Below are 26710 nucleotides of genomic sequence, written 5' to 3'. Positions count from 1 at the left end.
GAGGTTGTGCTAATCCTTTATGGATGCTCTTAGCTTGCTTTAATTGACTAGGTTGTACACATGCCAAGCTATGTTTTGTCCTAAATTTTGCTTTGCCTTTGACATTGTACAAGCCCTTATAAATTTTTACTTATTTAAATTCTTTATTTTTGAGTGCATGAAGAATTAGACATACATGCTGGTAGTGCCACAATAGCAGATACCGGCCATTCTTGGTTGACAGATACATGGCATAGATTAAGTCTGCACAATTTTTTATATAAACAAGCTTGACTGTGGGTAAAACATTGTCAGGAAAAGCATACAAGCAAATATAAAAATCGGCTCAGCATACTGACATTAAGATTAAAGGACTGCATTATCTTTGCACATTTTTGTTTATAGTATACTATGACATGCTAGGTTAGATATGCGTAAAATTTGAGTAACATGAAAAAGTACATTAATGCTTATAATGTGATTTGCAGGTCTTGTGTTACACTTAATAGTAATGAATAAGAATGACAAGCTTTGCACACAGGTTATGGACTGAGGCTTAAATCACAAAATAAAAATATAAACTGTTGGTACATTAGCTTGCTAATTAAGTAAATGTGAAATATATTATGCTGTTTAGTCATGTCTAGAGTGAATGAGCATATAACGCTTAGCTAGCCTAGGAGAAGATCTAGACAATTAAGAGAAAAGTATAAACATTTGAACAAGAGAAACTAAAACAAGCTGAGTGCTGTCTATAGTTGATATCATGTGTCGTTAGCTAGCTTAAATCAGGCTAGGTATCATGCTGGGTGGGCCAGTGAACTGACACATATGAAATTAATGACTCGCATGACTAAGGTGTGTAGAAGTGTGACATGCTAGATTCAGATTAACTCAAAAACAACATAAACAGCGACCAAAAGGTTCTAGGAAAGTGCTTGTCAGATTAAGAATTGTGGGCTAGGTTGTGGATCAAAAATGCAATAAACGACTTAATACACTAGTAGTTTGGCATGACACCCAGGCTACACATTTCAGAATTTATGGGGAGTAGGATGCCTGTATGTCAGGACTGTCTCTAGGCCTTATGAAACCGTGGGCAGCCATATGCATTAGTTAAGCAAACATAACAGTAGCTATGACTGAAGTATAGAAGGCAGGATAGCGTCCCTTAAATGTGGATCCTGTATGCCATGTCCCTTTTGCCCACTGAGTGCAGGGTATGATCTGGGTGTCCCTCAGGCACAGCTCAGCCGATGCCCTCCATGGGATGGGCACAGTCCCGCGAATCTGGTGAGTGCTGCAAGTTGTTGGGGCTGTGGGAAGGGGTTTTTCCATTAGGCCATTGAATGCTCCAGCCCCTCTCACCGTCTCCCGCCTGGGTCGCAGCAGGGGCCTTTGTCTCCCCTGGAGGGATCCGCCGTCGTGTCGCTGTGAGGCGTGATTTTCGGGATCTCGGGCGGCGGTGGGACCTCCTCCTGTTGGGTCTGTGAGTTGGTGCACTTAGCCTCTTAGATCTATGCCAGATAGTGGGTCGCCGAGCCAGCTTTCTGTTCAGAGGTTGCGCCTTGGGAGCGGGTGTAGTCAGATGTCGACTCCTTGCCTCCACTCTCCTCCAGAACCGCGGACATATCTCATCAAATGCCTTTAGGAATTTGGTTTCCCAGTCACGGGTAGCTGACCCCTCACCACTCAGAGTGAGATTTTCAGCGGCCATCTTGAGCCTCGTGGGGTCTGTTGTCGTTAGGTGAGTTTTGCTTGTCACATTGTGGACCGGGATAACCCCCGCCGGTCGGTGGGGGGGGGAGGGGGGGAACGGGTACCTTTCTCGGGCGTCCCTGTTGGTTGCCACGGCAGGAGAGCGCCCGTCTCTCCCACTCTAGCCAGGCTTGCAGGCCGCAGATGTCGCGCGTTTGAGGCTGATCCGAAAAGCATTGTGTTTGGCATTAACGGGTAGCTTGCAATGTCCCCTGGTGTCCGGTGCCGGTTTCAGGTCAGTAAGTGCTTGTTTTAGTCGAGAATAAGTAAGGAAACCGCCACCCAGAGCAGGAGCAGTGGTAACGTGCGACTGCTTCGCTCTGAGATCAGGCCCCGCCCCTCCTTATAAATTTTTAAATTGCTTTCAGGAGTGTAGAAATGTAAAAAAATTAATGAAAATCTACTTGTCCACGGAACGAAAATAGTTGCCCAATCTAAGTCATGAAAATCTACACTAAAAAAAATTAGCTGAACTCAAAGATCTAAGACTTTTCTATGTACACAAAAGGCCTATTTCACTCAAATATTGTTCACAAATCTGTCTAAATCTGTGTTAGTGAACACTTCTTTGCCGAGATAATCCATCCACATCACAGGTGTGAGATATCAAGATGCTGATTAGACAGCATGATTATTGCAACGGTGTGCCTTAGGCTGGCCACTTTAAAATGTGCAGTTTTATCACACAGCACAATGCCACAGATGTCGCAAGTTTTGAGGGAGCGTGCAATTGGCATGCTGACTGCAGGTATGTCCACCAGAGCTGTTGCCCGTGAATTGAATGTTCATTGCTCTACCATAAGTTGTCTCCAAAGGCATTTCAGAGAATTTGGCAGTACATCCAACCGGCCTCACAACCGCAGACCATGTGTAACCAGCCCAGGAACCCCCACATCCAGCATCTTCACCTTCAAGATCGCCTGAGACCAGCCACCCGGACAGCTGCTGCAACAATCGGTTTACATAACCAAAGACTTTCTGCACAAACTGTCAGAAACAGTCTCTGGGAAGCTCATCTGCATGCTGACGGCAGTTCGCTGTCGTAACCGATTTGAGTCGGCAAATGCTCACATTCGATGGCGTCTGACACTTTGGAGAGGTGTTCTCTTCATGGATGAATCCCGGTTTTCAGTGTACAGGGCAGATGGCAGACAGCGTGTATGGCGTTGTGTGGGTGAGCGGTTTGCTGATGTAAACGTTGTGGATTGAGAGGTCCGTGGTGGTGGGGTTATGGTATGGGCAGGCATATGTTATGGACAACGAACACGGGTGCATTTTATTGATGGCATTTTGAATGCACAGAGATACCGTGACGAGATCCTGAGGCCCATTGTTCTGCCATTCATCCACGACCATCACCTTATGTTGCAGCATGATAATGCACGGCCCCATGTTGCAAAGATCTGCAGATTCATGGAAGCTGAAAACATCCCAGTTCTTGCATGGCAAGCATACTCACCGGACATGTCCATTGAACATGTTTGGGATGCTCTGGATCAGCGTATACGACAGCGTGTTCCAGGTCCTGCCAATATCGAGCAACTTGGCACAGCCATTGAAGAGGAGTGGACCAACATTCCACAGGCCGCAATCAACAAACTGATCAACTCTATGCAAAAAGATGTGTTGCACTGCGTGAGGCAAATGGTGGTCAAACCAGATACGGACTCCCCTAATACAGTAAAAACACATTTTAGAGTGGCCTTATATTGTGGCCAGTCTAAGGCATACCTGTGCAATAATCATGCTGTCTAATCGGCATCATGATATGCCACACCTGTGAGGTAGAAGGATTATCTCGGCACAGGAGAAGTGTTCACTAACACAGATCTAGACAGATTTGTGAACAATATTTGAGAGAAATAGGCCTTACATTTACATAGAAAAAGTCTATGTAGTCTACGAGAACAGCTCATGAAAAATGAGGGGGCAAAAACAAGTGTTGCGTTTATAATTTTGTGCTCGGCTCATTAATTAATGCCTTACCATGAGGGTGTGATTATTTTGGTTTACCATTGCCAGAGATGCTGACAACATGCTCCCTACCATAACCCTTTCCTCCCCACGTTCCCCTTCCACTTGCATGTGGCAGAACAAATAGCCAATAAATATCTGCGCGCCCGGCACCTGGAACTACATGTCCTAAGTGATAGGATTTCCACATCCCTGACTTTCAATGTACAAATCATGAAGGACTGGTATAAAGATATTTGTTTGCTGAGATCATAAAGGGCTTACGTGGAAGTTGTCATTTTTGTGGGGTATTTATTATTTTTTGAGAATAGAATAAATACAGAAAAGTAGTCAAATCATGGACAATATGATAATTGATAAGTGTTCAGATTAAAACTCAATTTTTGTATTTTAAATATCATACTCCATATTAGTGTCAGTCACTTAATGAGACCCATTGAGACCCATTATTTTCTTGTAGTTTAACTTTTTGTTTTTCCCTTTTCAATTTAGAGACTTAATGATTATAATATTGGGAAACACAATGGTGACCCCACGAGAAATGAACCAAATGTTTTGCATCACAGAGTTACTCGGGTAAGTATGGTATTTGTTTTTATATATGTCAGATATACATAATTCAACATATTAAAATATGACATATTCTATTTTTTTTTTTTTTTTTTTTTGCAATAATCAGCGAGTAGACATAAATCTATTTAGCTGCTTCAAAAATAAAAGTGCTGTAAGAAAGATAGATACCTAGACGGTGTAGAAGTGCCTTATCTGGCAACCTCTAGTAATAAGCCCCTGGTGAGACTAGCTAGGTCCCAGTGAGGTGTGGCCATGCACATGACTTTGTATGGCTAGCTTAAATCCTGCTTGTAGGTTTTTTTTTTTTTGTTTTTTTTTAAATTTATTAATTTTTAGGCAATATACTCAAATGAGATTGCAGTAAAGTAGAAGGGATACCAGTTTAATTTTACCTTTAAAGTAGGCAGTGGATCTGTTACCAACAGTCCTCACATTTTAAGTTAATCAGTTGTGCTTGAAAAATGCTATATTGAAGATCCTCAGGCACATCTGATGTTAATGCAAGCTTTTTGTGTATTACCAGAGATTTTACACGTGTAATCATAATTACTCAATAATAAAGAAGAGTACCTTTTTGCATGTGATATAATGTTAATTATAACTTTTAAACACATTGGAAGTTCACAAGTTCCAACACAGTAAATTGGCACCATCATTGTTTGTACAATGTTTAATCATTTTTTTTTTTGTGGATTGTAGTAGCATTTGGAAGCGGGGGGGGGGGGGGGGGGAGGAGGGAGAGATCGGAACTTCTAAATTAAACGCTCTGCCTATGTATAATAGGTTGCAAATGAACACAATTTTTCAGGTAGTAGGGAGGCAATGTGAGTCACAGCCAGGGGAGATGTGAAAAGGGATGCAGAACAGTGATTTAACTCCTAAATGGCAGAGAACTGAGCAGTGAGACTGCAGGGGCATTATTTATACACCAAAACCATTCCATCAAACTGTTTTGGTGCTTAGACTGACATTTTAATTCTTACAGATTCCTGTCTGGAGTTTTTTTCCATCCTGTAACATGCATGGGGAATATATTCTCTATACTGCATGGGTTTTGAAAAGGGGAAACCAGGTACTTTTTTTTTTTTATTTTTTTTTTTTTAATGAGTGCTCGAATTCTTATTTAGGCAAAAGTGAACGAAGTGAATGAAAAAATATTGCGATACAGCCCCATTAGAAAAAAAGAAGATATTGTGATGAAAAGAACTGTTGATATCGTAGAACAGAAACCTACTGAGAAGCCCATTGAGAAACCTGTTGAGAGGCCTGTGGAGAAACCTGATTTGAAGACACTGGTTATGCCTCATGTGAAGCCTGTTGTGATCTGCTCAAAGCAGCTGGAGTTTGGAGGTTCAATAGGTATGTCCTACATTGTAACATTGATGTACATTGTTAAACATTTTCAACATGTTCTGCTACTCTTCATATTCTTTGAGTGCGCTAGACAGTATTTTGAGAATTTCTCCAAATGTCTGTTCAATGGGGTCTGGTTGACGAGCATAAGTTTGGATGCCTTTTGAGCTTTTATATAGTATTATGCCCAAAAGCAGGGCCTCACAAAGTGTGAGTGGCAATTGAACCCAGTGCAAACTGATTTGGGTGTGGTGTTAAAGCCGCAGAGACTTGGGAAGTTCCAGGAATAGAGCCTCTGCTGGGAGCACAGAGTACAACGCAGCTGCAGGGCTGTGTTACTTCAAGTTTTAACTAAGTTTGCAGTATTGGAAATCAAAAGGTCATGAATGGATATAAGGTACATTGAAAGAGGAATTGGGATTATAAAGTATGTGTATGATAACAGTATAGATTCTCTAATGCAGCGTTAAAAACAGAGTCTAGGTTGGTGAAGGCGTTTCTACCAGCTCAATGTTACATGGAATATGTGTAGGAAAAGCCGAGAATTACATAGTGCCGGGGATTCATAAATCAAAGGGAAAATGGATTGAAGCAAGAAAGAGGTCGAACATTCTGCACGTATGACATGCGGGGTAAAAGTATTTTATAATGCAACCCAATATCATTTTTACTGTTGATCAGTTATTTGAGATCTAGATATTTACAGAACTCTTGGACTGAGAAGGTTAGTCACTAAAGTAAGAATTGTCAGGAATTCATGGTGTATTTAAAATGTAGGGCCAATGTAGCTGTACATAACGGACTTGGACAATATTTCCTGTTCCTCTATTTTTGCCTCAATTTGAAATTCTCTTTGAATTCCTGACTTTGGTGAAGAATTCTGACAATGTATTTTCAAAGCAGAAACATAATATATGACCTCATCAATCACCCTTGAACAATTTTTGAACTGGAAAATGTTCAGGGATTTATTTTATGTTTTTGCCACTTTGCTTTGCTTGGATATGTTTTTCCTTTCTAAAGGATATGTACCGTATATATTTCTTTGTGTGTGTAACTTGAGCATTGATGCCAAAAGGTGCAAAATATATTAATGTATTAGAAGATGCTGAGAGTCAAATTCAACACATTGAAACAGTAAGCAAGGATATGCCTGAACATAGCCCTCTCTCTAACATTAAAATAAATGCTCTAAAGAGGTATGAAACGAGAGTAAACTAATAGTAGTGAGAACGACATGCTGGACTTGGGTGTCTATCACTCTCTTTGGTTAAGACAATTATTGACTATAGGTACCCTGAGTTACTGCAACAGATATCGCTATAACTGAAAAATTATTAAAATTTTTTTTTTTTTTTTTTGCAGGGGCTGCTTTTATGATTTTGTCCATGCCCACTACATTGTTCTACTTGCTGAATATGTGTCTTAAACATGATGCTGAAAATGTTCTCTCAGAATTTCAGTTCACAACATTATGGGATCCAACAACTATGGGATTTTTTGTCCTCTGGCTGTCTGTGCAAGCACTGTTGTACATTCTGCCTCTTGGAAAGGTAAACCGATTGGAAATGTTCAAATGCAAAACATTCTTAGCAAATACATTTTATTTGGTTAACTAATTGTTATACTTTGATATATTTAACTGTATATGCCACTATGTAAGAATAGATTGGGTTCTTAATTTTTCTCATTGCTGCTCTCTCCTCTCTGTCAAATCTTTTTGTCCATAACGCAAACTGATGTTGCATAGTCTCCCAGCTCTAATTACATTAAAGTGACAGTATTGTATGTGATTTTGATGTTCATTTAACATTCTTCCAAAGTAACAGACTGTGCTGTAAAAATGAAACTCCACAACCAGGGGAGGAGTCGATGGGGTTGCATAAACAGTGATTTAACGCCTGAACAGCATAGAATCGCTCAGTGAAACAGCAGGGACATGATCTACACACTAAAGTAGATTCATTACCCTTCCCACACTCCTGTCACTTACCTTTGTCCTGGAACTAGGCCCTCTGCGCTGGCTAGGGGTTCTCCATCTCTGCCAGCACATGAGTCCTAATGCGCATGAGCGCCAATGGCCGTGCTCGCATTTGGATTTCTCAAAGGAAAACCTTATTCAATGCTTTTCTATGGGGTTTTGGGTGGCGCTAGCCTCCCTATGCATAGTTGGGGACGTCCAGCGTTTTTTCAAAGCTTAAGGGGATTCCAACCATAATTTCATAACCATATAACACAAACTTTAACCTTTTCTAACCTTTTAACTTGATCAGTCTTGGATGACGTCTGGTTATTGTGTGGTCTCCTTTTATTTATACAAACATTACCTATAATACATATCTATACTCCATAGAGAAAGAAAACAATTCTATTTATGGTACAAGCAAAACATTTGCGGCACTTGCAGGTCACTATAAGTCATCCAGGTATTCAAGTTGATTCTACCACACAGTTAAATCCCATTCAATTTCATACATGGGATCAATAATGATGTTGCTAAGTGCCACATGCCTATTTAGGTAATTACAGTTTATAACTCCTGGGATTTTGGATTAAAGTACAATAAGTCGATGCATAATAATGGTTACACAGGGTCCCGAGTGAAAGGATCAATAATTGTAAGTGTTTTTAGTATTTAGTGTCCCTTTAAAAAACAAATTATAGTTATCATGTGCAGAAAATGATTGACAGAGACCTACAAAATAATATAAAATCTGCTTCTAACCTTTTAAGCTTTCTGCTAAAAGAATACTCCTATCCCATAACAAAACTCAATTAAGTTGTTACGGGTACAGGAGTGTCTGGGTTCCATGTTATCTTCAGGAGTTTAATGGATTTGCAGCATTTTAACTCTGAAGATGGGGCTCCTGCAGTTCTGCTTCGTTTCTCTATGTACTGCCGTTTGAGGAATTTACAGTCCGTAATAGGCTAACAGCGTCAGCTGACTTTCACTGACCACCCATTGAGAGAAATAGTGTGTTCTTTTTAAATTGGTTGTTTTGGATATCAGTTGTGTTCAGGTTATTAACTGATTTTCTGATTGTTTGTAGATTGCTGTCGGTCTGCCTCTTGCGAATGGAAAGAAGCTGCATTATAGACTTAATGGTATGTTTTCTTGGAGAAACTTTGAGTAGTGAAGTGAGAAAGTGTCATCCTTTAGTTCCCTTTCTTCCCTCCTAAAATGAAAACTCTATTTTGTTTTAAATGTACTTTGTGAGTAATGTTTGCATGTTTCAAATAAGTACTGAATAAACCGCCAAAACATAAATGTTAAGAAATGCTTTGCATCTTATACTCCAAATTGGGTAGTTTCACTTCTTTAAATTTTTTTTTTTAAAATATATATATATATATATATATATATACACACACACACACAAATCCAGAGAACCCCTGCACTCCAACTTCAATAATGAGAAAAAATTACCTGGTGCTCTGGTATATATATATATATATATATATATATATATATATATATATATATATCTGTCTACATTTAGTAGCGATGATGGGTTTGTAGGCGCTGGGCAAAGCTGTCTATTTATTTAAACTACATTGGTATAATGGAAAAAAAATGGTAACATTTCCTCATTGAGTCTCATTTCAATATCATGAGCATTTATGGGGAGTTTGGTTCCTCTATGCTTATGTTATAGAATTCATTCATCCTGCAAAGCTTAGCATAAAGCATTTGCTCCCAATGAGCCACAAGATCATTAGTGTGGCTGAGCACTGATTTTAGACAATTGGGCTAGATCTACTGTGTGAATTGCAGCTCATCCCATATGTGTTAGAGCTGCAGAAAACCACAACCTAAATTTCTTCAGCCAGTGTCCTCGTCACATCTTGATAAAACATTTCTGTATGGAACTTGGTTGTGCACTGTGGCATTGCAATTGCACAACAAATAACTTTCCCTATACAGTTCCCATGAAGTTGAAATAATTCTGTTTTTATACTAATTAAAATGTACAGATGCCCATTAACAAGAATAAACAGTCATATAGCTTAAATCACACAAGGCAACCCCAACTTAATCTCTCTGCCACCCTTTCCAATTTGCACTATGCAGACAGACAGCTTAAATCACACAAGGCAACCCCAACTTAATCTTTCTCTGCCACCCTTTCCAATTTGCACTATGCAGACAGACAGCTTAAATCACACAAGGCAACCCCAACGTAATCTTTCTCTGACACCCGTTCCAATTTGCACTATGCAGACAGACAGCTTAAATCACACAAGGCAACCCCAACTTAATCTTTCTCTGCCACCATTTCCAATTTGCACTATGCAGACAGACCGCTTAAATCACACAAGGCAACCCCAACTTAATATTTCTCTGCCACCCTTTCCAATTTGCACTATGCAGACAGCTTAAATCACACAAGGCAACCCCAACTTAATCTTTCTCTGCCACCCTTCACAATTTGCACTATGCAGACAGACGGCATAGTCCTGTCATCAGCTTAGGCATCTGCTGCTTGATTCAGTCCACTACTCCATTGATCATTCCATTACATTGCTTCGATTATAGGCTACTGAGCCATGTGAATTCTTTGGGAGGGATGGGGGAGAGGAATTCCCTCCAGATTGGGTGAGTGTTGCTCACAATGCAGTGCTAAAAACAAAATGCATGAATTTCTAGTCTTTACCCAACTATACTCCTCTCAAACACCTGTTCCATCCTTTCAGATATATCTCTCAGTATACTTGTCCATCATCCTTTTAGATTGTAAGCTTATTTGGGCTAGAAACACTTCAACTATTGTTATCGTATGTCAAATGTGTTACAATGGTTTGTCTTGTTTTACCTATTGTACAGCGCTGCAGAATATGTTAGCGCTATATAAATAATTGTAATTCAGTGCTCACGGGTCCTGTTCCTTGACATTGTCCAAGTTTCTCATTATGGTAAATGATGTTTCCTTTTCCTTTTTAATTCTCCTATGAACCCCTGTCCAGCACGTTTTTATGAAATTCGTAGCATTGACTTCAATTACACTGATCAATGTTTTGTTTTTGATTTTATTTTAACTCTTACAGGATTTTGGGCTCTACTACTGAGTTCAGTAATTGTAGGAGTAATGATTTACTACAAGTTCAACTTTGTTTATGTCTACGACCATTATCTACAATTTGCGGCTGCTGGCACAATTATCTCTGCGCTGCTCAGTATCTATCTTTATGCACGTTCTCATAGAGCACCAAAAGAAGATCTTTCTCCTGCAGGGAATGCCGGTAAGAATGTTTGTCCCCACCCTCCTCCTGAATGGTTTTTAGCAATTCTTAGTTTTAGAGTATGTTCATATAGTTCAGTGTTATGGTCTATAAAAAGAAGGGCACTTTCATGAAAACATTGTGTTTCTGCTTTTAAATTCTCTAGAAGTTAGGGTTTTGATTAGTGTGGGCTCATCCAGCATTCATCTTGGTGCACATAAGGAAATACAAGCTTGCTACTGTGACGTACTTGCAAGAAGCTTATTTTGGATCTCAAGAAAGATATGAAACTTCACTTGATGTGTAGTGAAAATAATTAAAAACAGTATTTGTGATTAAATCTATGTATGTTGTGATTAAATCTATGTATGTTAAATACAACGTATAGAACCTACGGATAGGTTAAAGATAAAGATGAATATGGACCCTAAATATATAGGTAAAAGGGGCGGAATCAAGTCTAGTTCTCAGTAGAAATCAGGGAAAGAGGTGGATTTAGTAGCGTCAGAACGTTGGCATGTATCTGAGAAATAGTGGTAGGGATGTTCAGTGCCTGACAGTGGTTATGGTGCCAAAAGGAACAAAAGACTAGTCACTAATGCAGGCAAATGTGTGTAGGAGATGCACTAAAAATGGCTCACTTCTGTAGAGTGAAAACGCACCCACCTGCACATATGTACTGGGGTTATATAGTGTATATAGAGCAATCTCTCTGGTGGTAATAGATGCCTCGAAGTAGCAGTGAGTTTAGACTCCCACAGTGCGAGCTAAACTGTTAGTCCAGGGCAATTTAGGGTACTGTTGTGGTTACATTTGGGGGGTTCCTAACCGGACTGACAGATCAGGAGTACCCCCATTTCTCTCAACCTATATGTACTTTATGCCTCTAGGGGCATCTATTACCTGTTTCCATTTAAAATATTTTTTTAGATTTGAGGCTGACGGTCACTAGAATTACTTCCTCCTTAAAAGGACACCACAAGCATCAGAACCACAGCAGTTTAATATATTGTTTATGGGGCATATAGCCTGTCCCTGCAACTTTTTTTTTTTTTTTTTATAAATAGGGGTGTTTACATTTCTTCCTAAAGCCAGCTGTAGTGCCTGTCACTCAGACAACCCCTAGAGGGGCATTCTAGTTGTGTTCCTGCAATTTTTGCAGGACAGACATTTGGCATCTTCACACCTGGCATGATGGCGCTGATTGGTCCACATTGGGTCGATTTATCTCTGAGGAAATGCTGATTGGCATAGTATCGTGATAGACGCACAGACGTGTACGCCTCCCAGTTCTTTCTTATATAAGTTAACTTTTACAATAATAGATATTAAAAACTTCAAACCAGGTTCTCAAAACCCAGTTAATCAGAAATACTTACATATATTCATTCATTCTCATATTCTCTCAACCAATTTTATTGGTTACTATGGTGATGTATTTATATTGGAAAAAGCTGATTTTGGTCTTTATTTTTTGGACTAGCATCTTTTTTATGTATGTAAAATTCTTCCTTTGTAGGAAACTTCATATATCACTTTTTTATGGGCCGTGAGTTAAACCCTCATATTGGAAGTTTTGACTTGAAATATTTCTTTGCACTTCGTCCAGGGTTAATTGCCTGGGTAAGTCTGCCCCCCATAAAATATATACCCTATTTTAAACCCATCATGCAATAAACCCCAGTTTGTCTAAAACCTGTGTTACGTAACATTTTGAAATAGACCGTCAAAGGATTAAATGCATGTTTGTATTTTTATTCTTTAGGTACTTATTAATGGCATAATGCTCTTAGCTGAAATGCGTGTTCAGGAAAATGATGTGCCATCTGTGCCTATGATCCTTGTTAACAGTTTTCAACTGTTGTACGTCGCACATGCCCTGTGGAATGAGGTAATTGTAGCTATAGCAATTCTTGTTTTCTTTGACCAACAAGTGGAGCACAACTTCTCAGATTTGATTTAGTGGTATACGATGGTGTTGGGAACCTTTTCATTCACTTTACATTCACTTTAGTGGCTGTCATAGTGAGGCACTTTCACTTTCTGAATAAAACTCTGTGCTCTAAGGGGGAAGCATTGAATCAATTGGCATTTATTCAAAACTCCTTTACCTCTCACTGCTACAGAGTGAATACCTAAGATTGTCTGCGATTATGTAATCTATTGCTGCATCTTCAGATTTTAAGAATACCATTAAAGTACATACAGTAGTTTAGTACTCCACAGGTGGTGGTAATAGTTTCAAATGCAAAGACACCTAGATAAGAGATATAGGATATCTCTTGTAGGCTTTCAATTCAAATGAAGATACAGCCCTATTTATAAAAATTAATTTAGGAGCCAGTAATTGAGTGTATCCCTGACTGTTTAAATGGCCTCTAATGTATGGATAGTTTGAAATTAATTCCAGATGTCCCTGAGCATTTAAAGTGATGTCAGCAAGCCATGCTCCACACTAATACACATTTTAACTTCCTGTCTTGTCTTGTGTAGTCTGGACTTGCCTGTATTATTCATTCTGACAGAAGTGATATTCTTGCCCTGTCTGTTATGCACGTTTCAATTGACTTTAGTGAGTGAAAAATAGATTCTAATATAAATGTGTTCTGTATTTTCATATAAATATTTCATTTGTTTTCCCCTTTTTAGGAAGGCGCTGTGACATGTATGGATATCGTACATGACGGATTTGGGTTTATGCTTGCCTTTGGTAACCTTGTGTGGGTGCCATTCATTTATAGTTTGCAAGCGTTCTACTTGGTCAATCACTCAGTGGTTCTTTCCTGGCCTGCGGCTGCTGCTATTGTTGCATTAAACAGTAGGTTTCTTCCATTCTTAGTCTTATGGATATTGCAAGTTAACGCCTAGAATTGCGCATTTCCTGCAGACATTAATGCAGACTTGTTGCATCTTGCAATAATCTTTTTAATGATTTGGTGTTTGGTTTTTGTCTCACCCACTTAGAATTGTCTAGCTCATGGTTCGTTAACCTGGTCCCTACCGCCCACTAGTGGGCGTTTCAGGATTCCAGGTGGGCGGTAGGGATTTCCAGGTTGATAGTGTGGTGCGAGCCGGCGGTACCCGTGCGACTGGGTACCGCTGTGACCATTTGCGGCTCCGGCCCGCGCGGTAAACCGCCGGGGCCGCCTTCCAAAGTGTCCATCGGGTGGCCCATGCTGTCAGGGCCACCCGATGGATGCGGATTGTAAGGGGGCCCGGTCAGCGCTGGGCGCTTTAACTGCGTGACCGGGCCCCCTGTGATGACATCACAGAGCTGGGAGGAAGTGATTCCCCGGTCACTCCTCCCGGATAAAACTGAGAGCCGCGCAGGAGGAAGCAGAAGGAGTCAGAGTGGGAACTCTGACTCCCATCCACCTGAGCCACCACTGGACCCCAGGAAAAGTCACCCTCCTGCACCTTAAAGGTAGGAAACAGGAGGGTGACTTAAATATAATGTGTGTGTGTGTCTTTGTAGGTATGTCTTGTGTGTGTGTGTGTGTGTCTTTGTATGTCTTGTGTGTGTGTCTGTCTGTATGTGTCTTTGTGTGTGTGTGTCTGTCTGTATATATGTGTGTCTTGTCTTTGTATGTATGTGTCATTGTATGTGTGTCTGCATGTGTGTGTGTCTATGTATGTCTTATATGTGTGTGTGTGCATGTCTGTGTGTGTCTATTTGTATGTGTGCCTGTCTGTTTGTATGTATGTGTCTTGTGTGTGTATGTGTATGTGTCTGTGTCTTTGTGTGTGTGTGTGCCTGTCTGTGTGTCTGTATGTGTCTTGTATGTGTGTCTCTATGTGTGTGCCTGTCTGTGTCTTTGTGTGTGTGTGTGTGTGTATGTATGTGTGTCTTGTATGTGTGCCCTGTCTGTTATAGTGGACTATAGTAAGTGGGCTACCTAGCTCAGCCTTCCTACTGGGCATTGCTATAAGTAAGGTTAAAAAATAGAAAAAAGGGGAAAAAAAGGTGGGGAGGGGAATTGAGGAGGGAGAGGAGATGAGCTGACGCACAAATGAGAAATCATATTATGCGCAAACAGAGAAGTCGTCTGAATATCACTGAAAGAGACCTTAGTTTGTTCCTTACGAAAATCGAACCAGATATCAAATATTTAGTCTCGCAGCATCAACCTCAAGGATCTCATTAATCACTAGTAAAGGTAATTTCAATGTACTTTGTTTTCTCATTAAACTTTATAAAGTTAAAAACCTTTTATAAACCTGCATTAAGTAGAAATAAAAAGATAAATGTACGTACATTTATTTTTTTTAAAACACCCTCCTTTCTTAAAAATATTCTGCATTTGCGCGAAAACTGGTGGGCGGTTAGGAAATTTTTTCAACCAAAAAGATGCATTAGTGGGCGGTAGGTAGAAAAAGGTTGACTACCACTGGTCTAGCTATTAATTTATAAAAATTTCAAACAAGAACAATATCAATCCAATAGTTACATGTTATTCTGATTTATATTTGAATAAGAATAGAGATGGGCATGGAGAGTGGGGGTAAAAAAAAAACAAACTAAAGATTTTGTGTTGATGATCTGCACAGGGATATGATATAGTGTGAAGTCCCAGATCTTGCGGAAATTGTCATGCAACATAGCTGGTAACTATTTAATTGTTGCTTTGAAAGCTACTGCACTTAATGGTCTTGGCTATACATGTTTAGTGCCCCGTAAACTTTTTAAAAATAAATAATTTGTGGTCGAGAACATAAGCCGACTAGAACTAAACATCACACATAAGTTGAATATACAAAAGTCGTTTGAGTTGTGCCAAAACCGGCGACCAGTTAGGCCTGTAATAAAGAGGGCCCACCTGGTAGAATTATGAATAAAAGAGAGGTAGGACGGCAACTTCTTGAACATGATATCCAGTAAATGGGGAAGCCCTCCTGCCGTGTGTGTGTGTGTGTGTATACAATGTAAAATGGCAAATGTGATGTATAATTATAGAGCATTTATATAAGCATGGTGTTGCCTTGTGTTTTTCTAAAGCTCTTGGCTACATTATATTCCGTGGGGCAAATAAACAGAAGCACAGCTTCAGAAAGAATCCAGATGATCCAAGGCTTGCTCGTGAGTAAATCTTCTTAACCACATGATTACATTTACCAGACAAATAATCTTCTAGAATGCCTGCAATTCATTTTGCTCTATATTCTGTCTTTATCTAGACTTGAGAACCATTCCAACTTCGGCTGGAAAACATTTGCTGGTCTCTGGATGGTGGGGATTTGTTCGTCATCCAAACTACTTGGGTGATATCATCATGGCCTGGGCATGGTGCCTGCCATGTGGTAAGTGTTTAGATGTATTGGTATAATCGCATTCCCCATCCAGGTTTTCTATTAACATTTCCTAGTTTTATAAAAAAAAATAATTATAATTTTTTATATATATTTTTATATATATATATATATATATATATATATATAATTTTTTTTGTAATTATTTTTTTTGCAGTGCATTTCAAAATGACATACAGGCGTGAGGTACCCCAACGGCATTCCTCATGCAGTAGCGAAACATTTGTAACAATGGGGTATTCTTAAGTACTTGCACATTTTTTTTTTATATAAGTAAGGATATGAACATATTCGACAAAGGTTCAACAATGCTGATTATTTTGACTAACTACACGTGTAGGGTGCTAACGATTATTCAACTGTATTACATACCAAGTCGCTTGGGTAAAATTGTAGAACAGGTGCAGTCTTAGTATTTTTTACTAGCCTATAATGACAGTAGATACAGGGTTATGTAAAGAGGTTCATAAAATTAAATAACCATCTACATTCGAGGCAGCGAGTAGTTAAACATAGAACAAGTTAAGCCTATTCCTGAGTCGAATCAAAACAGGTAAGAACCGCTGGCTGTTTATTTCTATATCATTCTAGTATACAAGGCAGAGATCTAGTTAACGTTAGGACCTAAAAAGCAGAGCGAGTGCTAAACAAGGAAAATGTATCAGGCAGCTGCTTTTTGCATGCGAATAGGGGGCCCAATTAGGCTGACATCAGTGTGCAAGGTGAGGAAGTCCCGTCATTGACAGTTGAGGGAGGGCTGAGAGGGTAACTTGGGAGGGCACAGTGTCGGTCTCTCAGAGCAGGGGATCGGCCGCTCCACCCGTCCGGTGACCTTGCTAGGCCTCACTCCCACCAGCTCAGTCGGATGTGCCGTGCACCCGCAGGCAGTAGACCCGGGATCCTCGGCTGGCCCCAGAAGCAGGTAGGTCCCGATTAGTGGCTTTTTTGGCTGGCTGGGTAGCTATAATCTGGCTGAATTTCAGAGTTTGAGCTCGGAGCTCTCATGAGGCAAGACCAGCCGCCATGCTGTCCAGGCCCCGCCCCTCCTAGTTTATATTTTGAAGGCACACTATACACTGAAGTCACATCATCTTAATAAGTTGTTTTGATGCATAGATCTTATTTTTTGATATGTATATTATTTATTAGAAGTGTGAATCTAGAATGGGAAAGGAACTAGTCTAACTTCTATAGTTAGACCAGAGATTTATTCACCTAAAACTATTTACGTTGCTTAAATTCAACTAGAAAGCCTTTTTTTTATTTTTTTTTTATTTTTTTTTGGTCAAAGCTAAATTGAAATTGGGCGGGGGGGGCTGCGGGATTGAGACACTGGGGGGGATTGCTGCAGGAATGAGACACGGGGGGTAGGCTGCGGGAATGAGACACTGGGGGGGGGGGGGGGAGCTGTATTATGCTGTAAAATATAAAACTAAAAGTTCTGTTGTATATTTTTGTTCTCAGGTTTTGATCACTTTTTGCCTTATTTTTATGGGATTTTCTTAACTGGTCTCCTTATTCACCGAACTATCAGGGATGAACAACTATGCAAAACTAAATATGGTGCTGACTGGGAATCGTATTGCCAACGTGTGCCTTACCGCATTGTTAAGTATATCTATTAACATCAATGAGCAGTGGAAGAAAACATGTATGCCGTTTTTGGAACAGTTTTTAATTTTATTGATGTAGGGAACAAAAGGAAAGTATTTTATTTTTGTTGCTCCTCTCCCGCTCCATAAAAAAATTATGTAAAAATGTTGTGTATAGTTTTATAATTTGAAGCAGATATGCATATTGATTTTGTATATCTATAACCATTTACTGCTTAGGCTGGATATAGATTGCCTAGTTTGCTAGGCTTATTTATGTAAAAATGTCCTCATTCTCTGCTTGACATTCTTCTGTATATAGGGTTTATCACGTCTGGGACCATCTAGATATATGTAGGAGGCATAGTGATGTGATTCATTCAACATCAAGCGTTCTACAAGTATTTAGTTTGTTCCAATTTTTTTACTTGCTCTTCGGATAACTTTTGGTTGTCTGTGTATGATGATTTTTTTTTTTAAGTTTTAGTCAGAATTAAAATCCAAAGAATCCAAAAATGTATTTCTATCAGCAATTGTCTACCTAAATATTGTATGTCCTTAATGTCGCTTTATGCAAATATAGAAGTACATTATTTTTAGTAGCTTGTGTTTACTATACAGTTAAAAAGAAAATCAATTTAATTTTTTTATTTTTTGAAATATGTATATGTAGCTTGTTTACGTATTGAAATTTAACGCACTCTAAACTGTGGTCTGTTAGATTCAAACCTATTTTTAACATAACCAACAACTGGCACAGGCATTGTGCTTAAACAATCTACTTTCTGCAGACAATGTTGTTGTTTTTTTTTTTCCTTGAACAAGGTTTAGTTTGCTTTGTCACTGTGTGAATTTCCTGATATGTGAAGAAATGTATATCATAATATATCATGTGAGGTGTAAGGTGTATTTTTATATTTTGGTTTTACTGTGCTATTATGTATATTTGTTAATGCTTTCTTTTGCTTATCTAGTGAAAAGCATACTCGGGAACATTGTCTATTCCTGTTTACATGAAATATGAAAATATGAAAGAAATTTTGTTAAATTGCCGATATGTAGCCTGCGTTTAAAGTGCACCTGCCACTCTTCTGTAATGCTTTCAGCTTAATGCCTGTTCCATGTGAGCAATAGGCCTGGTTTTTCAGTAATGAAATCTGAGCAAGAAATCCAAAAATGTATACATGAAAACCCAACATTCTTGTTCCTATGACTGGTTGAGCCTTCTCAATGTTGAAGCCGTTAGCAGTGTGGGGAGAGCCAGTCCAAAATGTTTATTTTGTAGGTCTCTACCATTAGATACAGTAAAAAGAGTTGAAAAATGTACAATTTATTTATACATTTCTCTTTATAGTGCCTTTTGTCTATTTGGATACTATTTAATAGTATAATTTAATCATTCAGTAAAACATGCAGAAAATTACTTTAAACCAAAATGTGATGACATATTCTACCTCGAATACACTTTGTAATATATATATATATATATATATATATATATATATATATATATATATATATATATATATATATATATATATAATATAATCATGCAAATCTCACTTTCTAGGTTGGTCATTCGACATGCCTATTTTATCTGTAAAGAAAGGTTGTCATTTTAATTTTAATAGTGTGTTAAAATAGGGCACCAATAATTACCCCTGTAAAAAAGATTCTCTCTGTGAATTGACTTCCAAGTGCACTTGCTGTGAATATTGAAAGTAGCAGGTTTCTTCCTTGTTGGGCCTTGTCCTTCCAAACTAAGCATTAGGTTCATTTACTAGTTCTACAGAACTTTGTGAAAATATTTTTAAATTTAAATCGCTTTAATATCATGAGATATATATATATATATATATATATATATATATATATATATATCATATTTTTTTTATAAAAATAGTTTTCAATTCTCAGCAACTTATTCCCTTAAGAGATTTTCCAGGGTATCTTTTATACATTGGAAGCTGTGGATTTGTACAGTTTAACTTGGCTTTTGTTTGCCAAATATTAAAATGTTTATATGCGAAGAATAAATATAATTTTTTACTTAGCGGTCTGTGACGTTTGTTCCTTTCATATCTTTAATCGTTTTAAGTTGTCGTATACGAAAATAAGCAGTTTTTCTGCCAGTGTCAGGAATTCTTGCCGGTATGTCCGAATAAATATTAAAGAAACCCTACTCCCTGCCAGAATTGCAAGATCCCATAACTCATTATTTAGTGAAACTGTTGGACTTCTAAGCAATGGGTTGGAGAACTTGTTCTGTTAGGAGGAAAATTTTAAATAATCCTCATGTTCCAGCTCATCCGTCTTAGGGCAGGCAACTAAGGTCCAAGGCAGAAATAATTTATTCCAGTATAAAAATACTTTATGGTAACAGGATGTAGGCCCAAATATAGTATGATTCACCGCTACCACACCACAACAGGCTTGACGTGAGGAGCAGACAACCCACCTGTCGCACACCACACTGGCTACACAACGGTCCATGCATAACCAAGCCAAAACGCCAATGGACGACATACAAGACTTTGGAACGGAGTCTCGAAGACAGACCTGAAACCCCACTAAACCCCCCCTACTCTACCAGGTCACTTCACCCACACTCAGGGAAGGAAGACTGGTTCTCCTTGACTTTCAAGATTTACTGGTTTTTATTCTATATTACAGTTGTTTCTTTGATTTCTCCTTTTCACAGTGGCAGACCAGAGGTTAATTTACATATGCCTTAAGCTACATTGGACATATGAACGTGCTAGTGAATTCGCAAGCTGTCTGAACCACACCGAAGAACTGAACATCTGTGCCAAGCCGCTTAATCTCCAATGTTAAACGTTCGTTTAATGTTAAATACCGATTGTAACCTCCATGAATTGAATCTAAATTGTAAACTTTGACATTTATAAGTTTATAAATAAAGAATTTTGAAAAACAAAAACTTTATGGTAAAACAAGCCATGTGTTTGGACCACCACCAACTAATGTTTCACATGGAAATCAGTACTTTGATCATAAACAGGTTATGAAGACCCCTCCCTTATAAAGGAGTGTTGAGCTGGTAAGTATGAGGATTGTTTTTCTTATGCATTACGGATGAAGTCTGCAATGGCTGTGTGTATATGTATGTATGTATGTATGTATGTATGTATGTATGTGTATATATATGTATGTATGTGTATATATATATATATATATATATGTGTGTATATATATATATATATATATATATATATATATATATATAATGTTGAGAGACCCTTGAGGGTCGAAACGTTGATTCTTTTGAAATACACGATTGGAAAATTTCCTAAGGAGTGCTCCGTTTATTTACTTATCTATTTGTGTGCTGGAAGCATAATGGAGCATGGATATTGTTACGACACTCACCGCCAGATAGATGAAGCCGCCGTTTAGTAAATAATACCCTTTTCCAGAAATACAGATTTCATCCAGCCGATCGTCAAACTCCTGAACGGAGAATACGAACGCGGCAACTCCCGATCAGCAAATCAGTCGAACTCCTTCTACAGCTAGAAATAACGAAAGCGCTGTCCCAATAATAATTCTCCCCCACAAACGAGTCCAAGCTCCGTCTTGAGGGTCAAACAGGAATGTGTTTAATGGGGGCTACCTGCCCGGTATTTATGCAGGTCTCCACAAGGTGGACACTCCCCTAGGGGACCTTGTGGAAGACTGTAAAACATATTGGACAGTAGCCAATCGCAGTGGCTTCAACACAAGCCCTTCCCATCTTACCCATGAATCCTTCTCTATCCCGGAGATAATTGGGAAGAAACCCAATTATCTCCCAGGATAGAGACAATCGCCATTTTAAAATACAGTAAGAAAAATACATTAAAATACATAAATGAAGAAATACTGAATAAATATGGTTCGTGTAACGTATCCCCAGATAGCCTGGATCTGAGTGCATATTTCTACCGAATAGCCCTCAGATCTGATGTACCTAGTTCAATTGCCATGGAGTCAAAGTCTTTCACAAGTCCTTCAGTATACGAATGACTCCATGGGACGGCTATCTGGGTAAAGTCCAAACGAATGTTATAAAACTCCCGAACTGACCGGTGTTCGTATGCCTCAACGAAATAGAAGGCGGGCGGCAGCTTCCAGCGGTGTTCGGTAGATAAAGTGTCCGTTTTTAGTTCCATAGGATTAACACTGAACACCGCTGATCTTCCTCGTGTCCCAAAATGGCCGCCGCCTCGTGGTCGGCATACGAACGACGACCACCCGTACGAATGGAATGGAGAGGTGTCTGCGGTTAACCACAACGTTCTAATTGGGGCCAAGAGGTTAACCAGCAGCACACTCCTCTCCTGGGTGGCAGTCTGTTCGGTAGTTTCAATCGGTATTCCAAAAATCACACGAACAGGGGCATACGGTCAGGAAATCCAGCGACAATAAAGGCAAACAGACGAACCAGCAATACTAGTCTACACAGATGGATCTGTCACAGATATATTAACAGACAAATACAAAAATGTTATACAATGTGTCAAACACAAAGTGCCAAGCATTTACTAAATTACCTAACTTAATTATTAACCATAAGCACAAGTGAAGAAGCCTAAAGTGACCAGTGCCTTTCCAGTCTGGTTTAATTGCCATGGCTGCTACAGCACATATCATATTAAAATTCATTACCAGCCGGACTCTGCAATGAAAATGGGCAGATTTTTATTTCTTTCCTCATCTTCAAGCATAATACTCCATGAACACAATATTTTGTGACCAGTACGCCTTAATTGGTGAAAATGCTCTATGGTTCGGTCCTCAAAATGTTTGTGTTGCTCATTGATGCGGTGTAAATAAATGGAATATGCCTGTGATATAGCAGCAGTATGCATTATGGGCATTTGCCTCTTTGACAGGTAACCTGCCTAAATTAGCTGATTATCAGATTTGGACACAACCCATGGCTTGGTAACTTAACATATTATCCTCTAATATTTTATTTTAAGTGAAGGTAAGGCTTGATGTTGGAGAACTGATTTTCACCGTTAATTGTCTTTTAGGAAGCTGAAAGGACTTTCTAGTTTGGAATCACTGTTCATCTTAAGGGTCTCCATGTACTGACCCATTGGCAATTGCTGGCCTCTGAAATACCCAATGGGCAGCCTGTGCCTCGCTACCCATCGGATTTTCTCTCAATGTTCTAGTTTGCTAGTGGTCTGGTCCCCCATCAATGCCATATTTACACCCTTTTTTGCTGTGTTTGAGGAGGCTGGCCAGCTGGGGATCTAACTGTACTATGTTCTCCTGTCCGCCTCATAAAGTATTGGCATTCTTCAATCATGTGCTGTACCTTCAGTAATGAGGCTGGTGGATGGACAAAGTACATGGAAGCAGGCTCTACCAAGGGCTCAGCCATGCGATACGTTCTGGGGGAGTCGGATGAAGTCGGATTTAGAGTGCTCAACTCAGTTGCGTTTTTTCCCCTTCATTTTTAACCCCTTCGCGCCGTTACGACGTGCTATGCCGTCACGGCGTTTATGGGCTTAAACGCCTTCACGACGGCATAGCACGTTGCGGCGTTTAAGCCCACCCACATGTTCCCGATCCCTCCCAAACTGCAGATCGCGGTTGGGGGACCTGCCTGGCAACCCAGGCAGGTCCCCTGTGGCCAATCCGCAGTGATCTGCAGTTTGTGATCGCAGTGACAGCCAGTCACTGCGATCACTGTTACAATGTGTCAGCCAATGATTTTAAATCACTGGCTGACACATTGTCTCTGCCCCTCTCCTCACCTCACTTCGATCTGAGAGAGAGAGGCAGAGAGATCGTTGCTGGAGAGTCCTGTGTCCTGAAAATTGTTAAAAAGAAAGTAAAAGTTAAAAAAAAAAAAAAATTTTTAACCCTTCCAGTGCTGGTCACAGCATTTTACACTGTGATCAGCCTGTTTAGGGATTTTAGTACATTTGTACTATTATTCTTTTTTTTTTTTTAGGGTCAAAAAAATTTTTTACATTTTTTTTTGACCCTTTGTCAGCCGCAGCAACCCAAATCACCCTTAACCCTTTCCCCGCTGCCGTGATCACTGTACTGTACAGTATCGCTACTGTACAGCATTGTACCAGTGATCACTGTGATCAGAGGGCTCTCTGATCAGGCTGACTTTTTTGGGGGGGTTATTTTTATAAAAAAACAGAAAATAAAATAAAAATTAACCCTTTCTGTACTGGTCGCAGCAGCCTAAACTGCGATCAGTACATTTATTTTATTTTTTGTGGGTTTTTGAGGGTGGGTAGTAGGGTGTTAGGCAGGTAGGAATTTATTAATTTCCCCCTTTTTTTTTTTTAAATTAATTATTGAGTAGTCCCCCCCCTAGAATGGCACGACACTACTCGGCCGAGGAGGCGTACGCCATTCTGGCAGGCAGTGATAGTGACACTCTGCAAGATAGTGACACTATCACTGCCTCTGACATTGAGGCTATGAGTGACTCCTCTAGTGATGGTGCCCCACCACCACCACCAAGAGGACGCTCAGCAACCCCAATGCCAGATGGAGACTGGGTGCCCCCAAACCTGACGGCCCCAGATATTCCCCCATTTACGGCGACCCCTGGCATCACGGTTATAGTGGATGCTTGGGAGCCCCTCAAATATTTTGATTTGTTTATGTCAGAGGACGTATTTCAGTTATTGGTTGAGCAAACCAATTTATTTGCCAACCAATATCTGACTGCGAATCCGGGGTCACATTACAATCGGCGTAATATGTGGCACCCCACGGATCTCGCATAAGGATTATGACATTTCTAGTGAAAATGCAATTTATGTGATTAAAAAGACAAAAATAAAAGTAGAAATTGCTACATGGGCCCATCATTTCTGTTAAAATGGCTAAACCAAACATCTCAAGGTCTGCCATTTGTTGTACTCTGGGTTGCCTACTTTTGAAAATGGTATGCCATAATAGTGGAAATGTTATTACCCAGGCTGCCATGCTCTCTCAAAGGCGAAATAGGCCCAGGAATTAACCTTGTAAAATTTCCAACTTTGAAATGGACATCTAATATATGTGTCCCTGTGACTTCCCCCAAAAAACAGAAAATCCGGTACATGGGGGTACCATTATATTCAGGAGACAATGTTAAAAAAAATTTGTGAGGCTTTGTTGCAATAACTCATACCAGGAATAAGAAATGTCCTGTGAAAAGTGAGTTCATGTGTGGAAAAAAGCACAAATAAAACTATTACCGCTATGTGGGGCCTTCATTTCTGATAAAGTGGTTAGATCAAACATCTTAAAATGCACCATTTGAAATACTCTGGGTTGCCTACTTTTGAAAATGGTATGCCATAATAGTGGAAATGTTATTACCCAGGCTGCCATGCTCTCTCAAAGGCGAAATAGGCCCAGGAATTAACCTTGTAAAATTTCCAACTTTGAAATGGACATCTAATATATGTGTCCCTGTAACTTTCCAAAACCCCATAAAACCTATACATGGGGGGTACCATATCGCTCGTGAGACACCACTGAACAGAACTAGGAGTGTTTCAGGGCAGTAAACTATATACTGACAATAATATTCCCAGTAAAAGTACAGTTTTTATGTGAAAAACGCAAAAAAAAACACGGAACACTAACTTTGGCTAGCATTTGTGCCCAAATGGCTACTACAAAAGACTGGCCATACCCAATTTTGAATACCCTGGGATGTCTACTTTTTCAAATGGTATGCCATTAAGGGGTAATTTTGATTTCTTGGCTGCCATACGGTCTCAAAGGCAGCCTAGACACAGCAAACTAATCTGACAAATTCCATTGTGAAAAAGCATAAATGGATAAGCCTTATATATGACCCTGTAACTTTTGAAAACCCCATAAAACCTATACATGGGGGGTACCGTGGCGCTCGTCAGACATCACTGAACAGATCTGGGAGTGTTTCAGGGCAGTAAACTATATACTGTTGTTAATATTATCAGTAAAAGTACAGTTTTTATGTGGAAAATGGAAAAAAAAAAAACCTAACATTAACTTTGGCTAGCATTTGTGCCCAAGTGGCTACTACAAACGATTGACCATACCCCATTTTGAATACCTTGGGATGTCTACTTTTTCAAATGGTATGCCATTAAGGGGTAATTTTCATTTCTTGGCTGCCATACGGTCTCAAAGGCAGCCTAGACACAGCAAACTAATCTGACAAATTCCATTGTGAAAAAGCATAAATGGATAAGCCTTATATATGACCCTGTAACTTTTGAAAACCCCATAAAACCTATACATGGGGGGTACCGTGGCGCTCGTCAGACATCACTGAACAGATCTGGGAGTGTTTCAGGGCAGTAAACTATATACTGTTGTTAATATTATCAGTAAAAGTACAGTTTGTATGTGGAAAATGGAAAAAAAAAAACCTAACATTAACTTTGGCTAGCATTTGTGCCCAAGTGGCTACTACAAACGATTGACCATACCCCATTTTGAATACCTTGGGATGTCTACTTTTTCAAATGGTATGCCATTAAGGGGTAATTTTCATTTCTTGGCTGCCATACGGTCTCAAAGGCAGCCTAGACACAGCAAACTAATCTGACAAATTCCATTGTGAAAAAGCATAAATGGATAAGCCTTATATATGACCCTGTAACTTTTGAAACCCCCATAAAACCTATACATGGGGGGTACCGTGGCACTCGTCAGACATCACTGAACAGAACTGGGAGTGTTTCAGGGCAGTAAACTATATACTGATGTTAATATTATCAGTAAAAGTACAGTTTTTATGTGAAAAACGCAAAAAAAAACACGGAACACTAACTTTGGCTAGCCTTTGTGCCCAAGTGGCTACTACAAAAGACTGTCCATACCCCATTTTTTTTTTTTTTTTTAATTCTTTATTTTTGTTCGTGCATAATGTTAACATGTGAATTTGCACTGCCACAATAGCTGGTGCACTCAAGTTTGCAAACACG

At 39.4% G+C, this 26710-nt stretch overlaps 1 protein-coding gene across 2 annotated transcripts in view; it reads left to right on the top strand.

Annotated features, from left to right (window-relative positions):
• LBR (lamin B receptor) overlaps nucleotides 1-18491 on the top strand; it is a 42902-nt gene extending 24411 nt beyond the window's left edge. For both annotated transcript variants that reach the window (XM_063441523.1, XM_063441524.1), the window contains exons 4-14: nucleotides 4204-4287; nucleotides 5412-5643; nucleotides 7003-7190; nucleotides 8688-8742; nucleotides 10684-10878; nucleotides 12377-12480; nucleotides 12623-12748; nucleotides 13507-13675; nucleotides 15854-15934; nucleotides 16033-16155; nucleotides 17629-18491. In XM_063441523.1, coding sequence (XP_063297593.1) covers nucleotides 4204-4287; nucleotides 5412-5643; nucleotides 7003-7190; nucleotides 8688-8742; nucleotides 10684-10878; nucleotides 12377-12480; nucleotides 12623-12748; nucleotides 13507-13675; nucleotides 15854-15934; nucleotides 16033-16155; nucleotides 17629-17789 — 1518 coding nt within the window. In that variant the 3' untranslated portion in view covers nucleotides 17790-18491. The remainder of the gene's footprint in view (nucleotides 1-4203; nucleotides 4288-5411; nucleotides 5644-7002; nucleotides 7191-8687; nucleotides 8743-10683; nucleotides 10879-12376; nucleotides 12481-12622; nucleotides 12749-13506; nucleotides 13676-15853; nucleotides 15935-16032; nucleotides 16156-17628) is intronic.
• The last annotated feature ends 8219 nt before the right edge of the window (nucleotides 18492-26710 follow it).

Source organism: Pelobates fuscus, chromosome 2 (assembly GCF_036172605.1).
Source record: "Pelobates fuscus isolate aPelFus1 chromosome 2, aPelFus1.pri, whole genome shotgun sequence".
NCBI lineage: Eukaryota > Metazoa > Chordata > Amphibia > Anura > Pelobatidae > Pelobates > Pelobates fuscus.
Note: the sequence above shows the minus strand (reverse complement) of the source record. Positions and strands in the feature narration are given on the sequence as shown.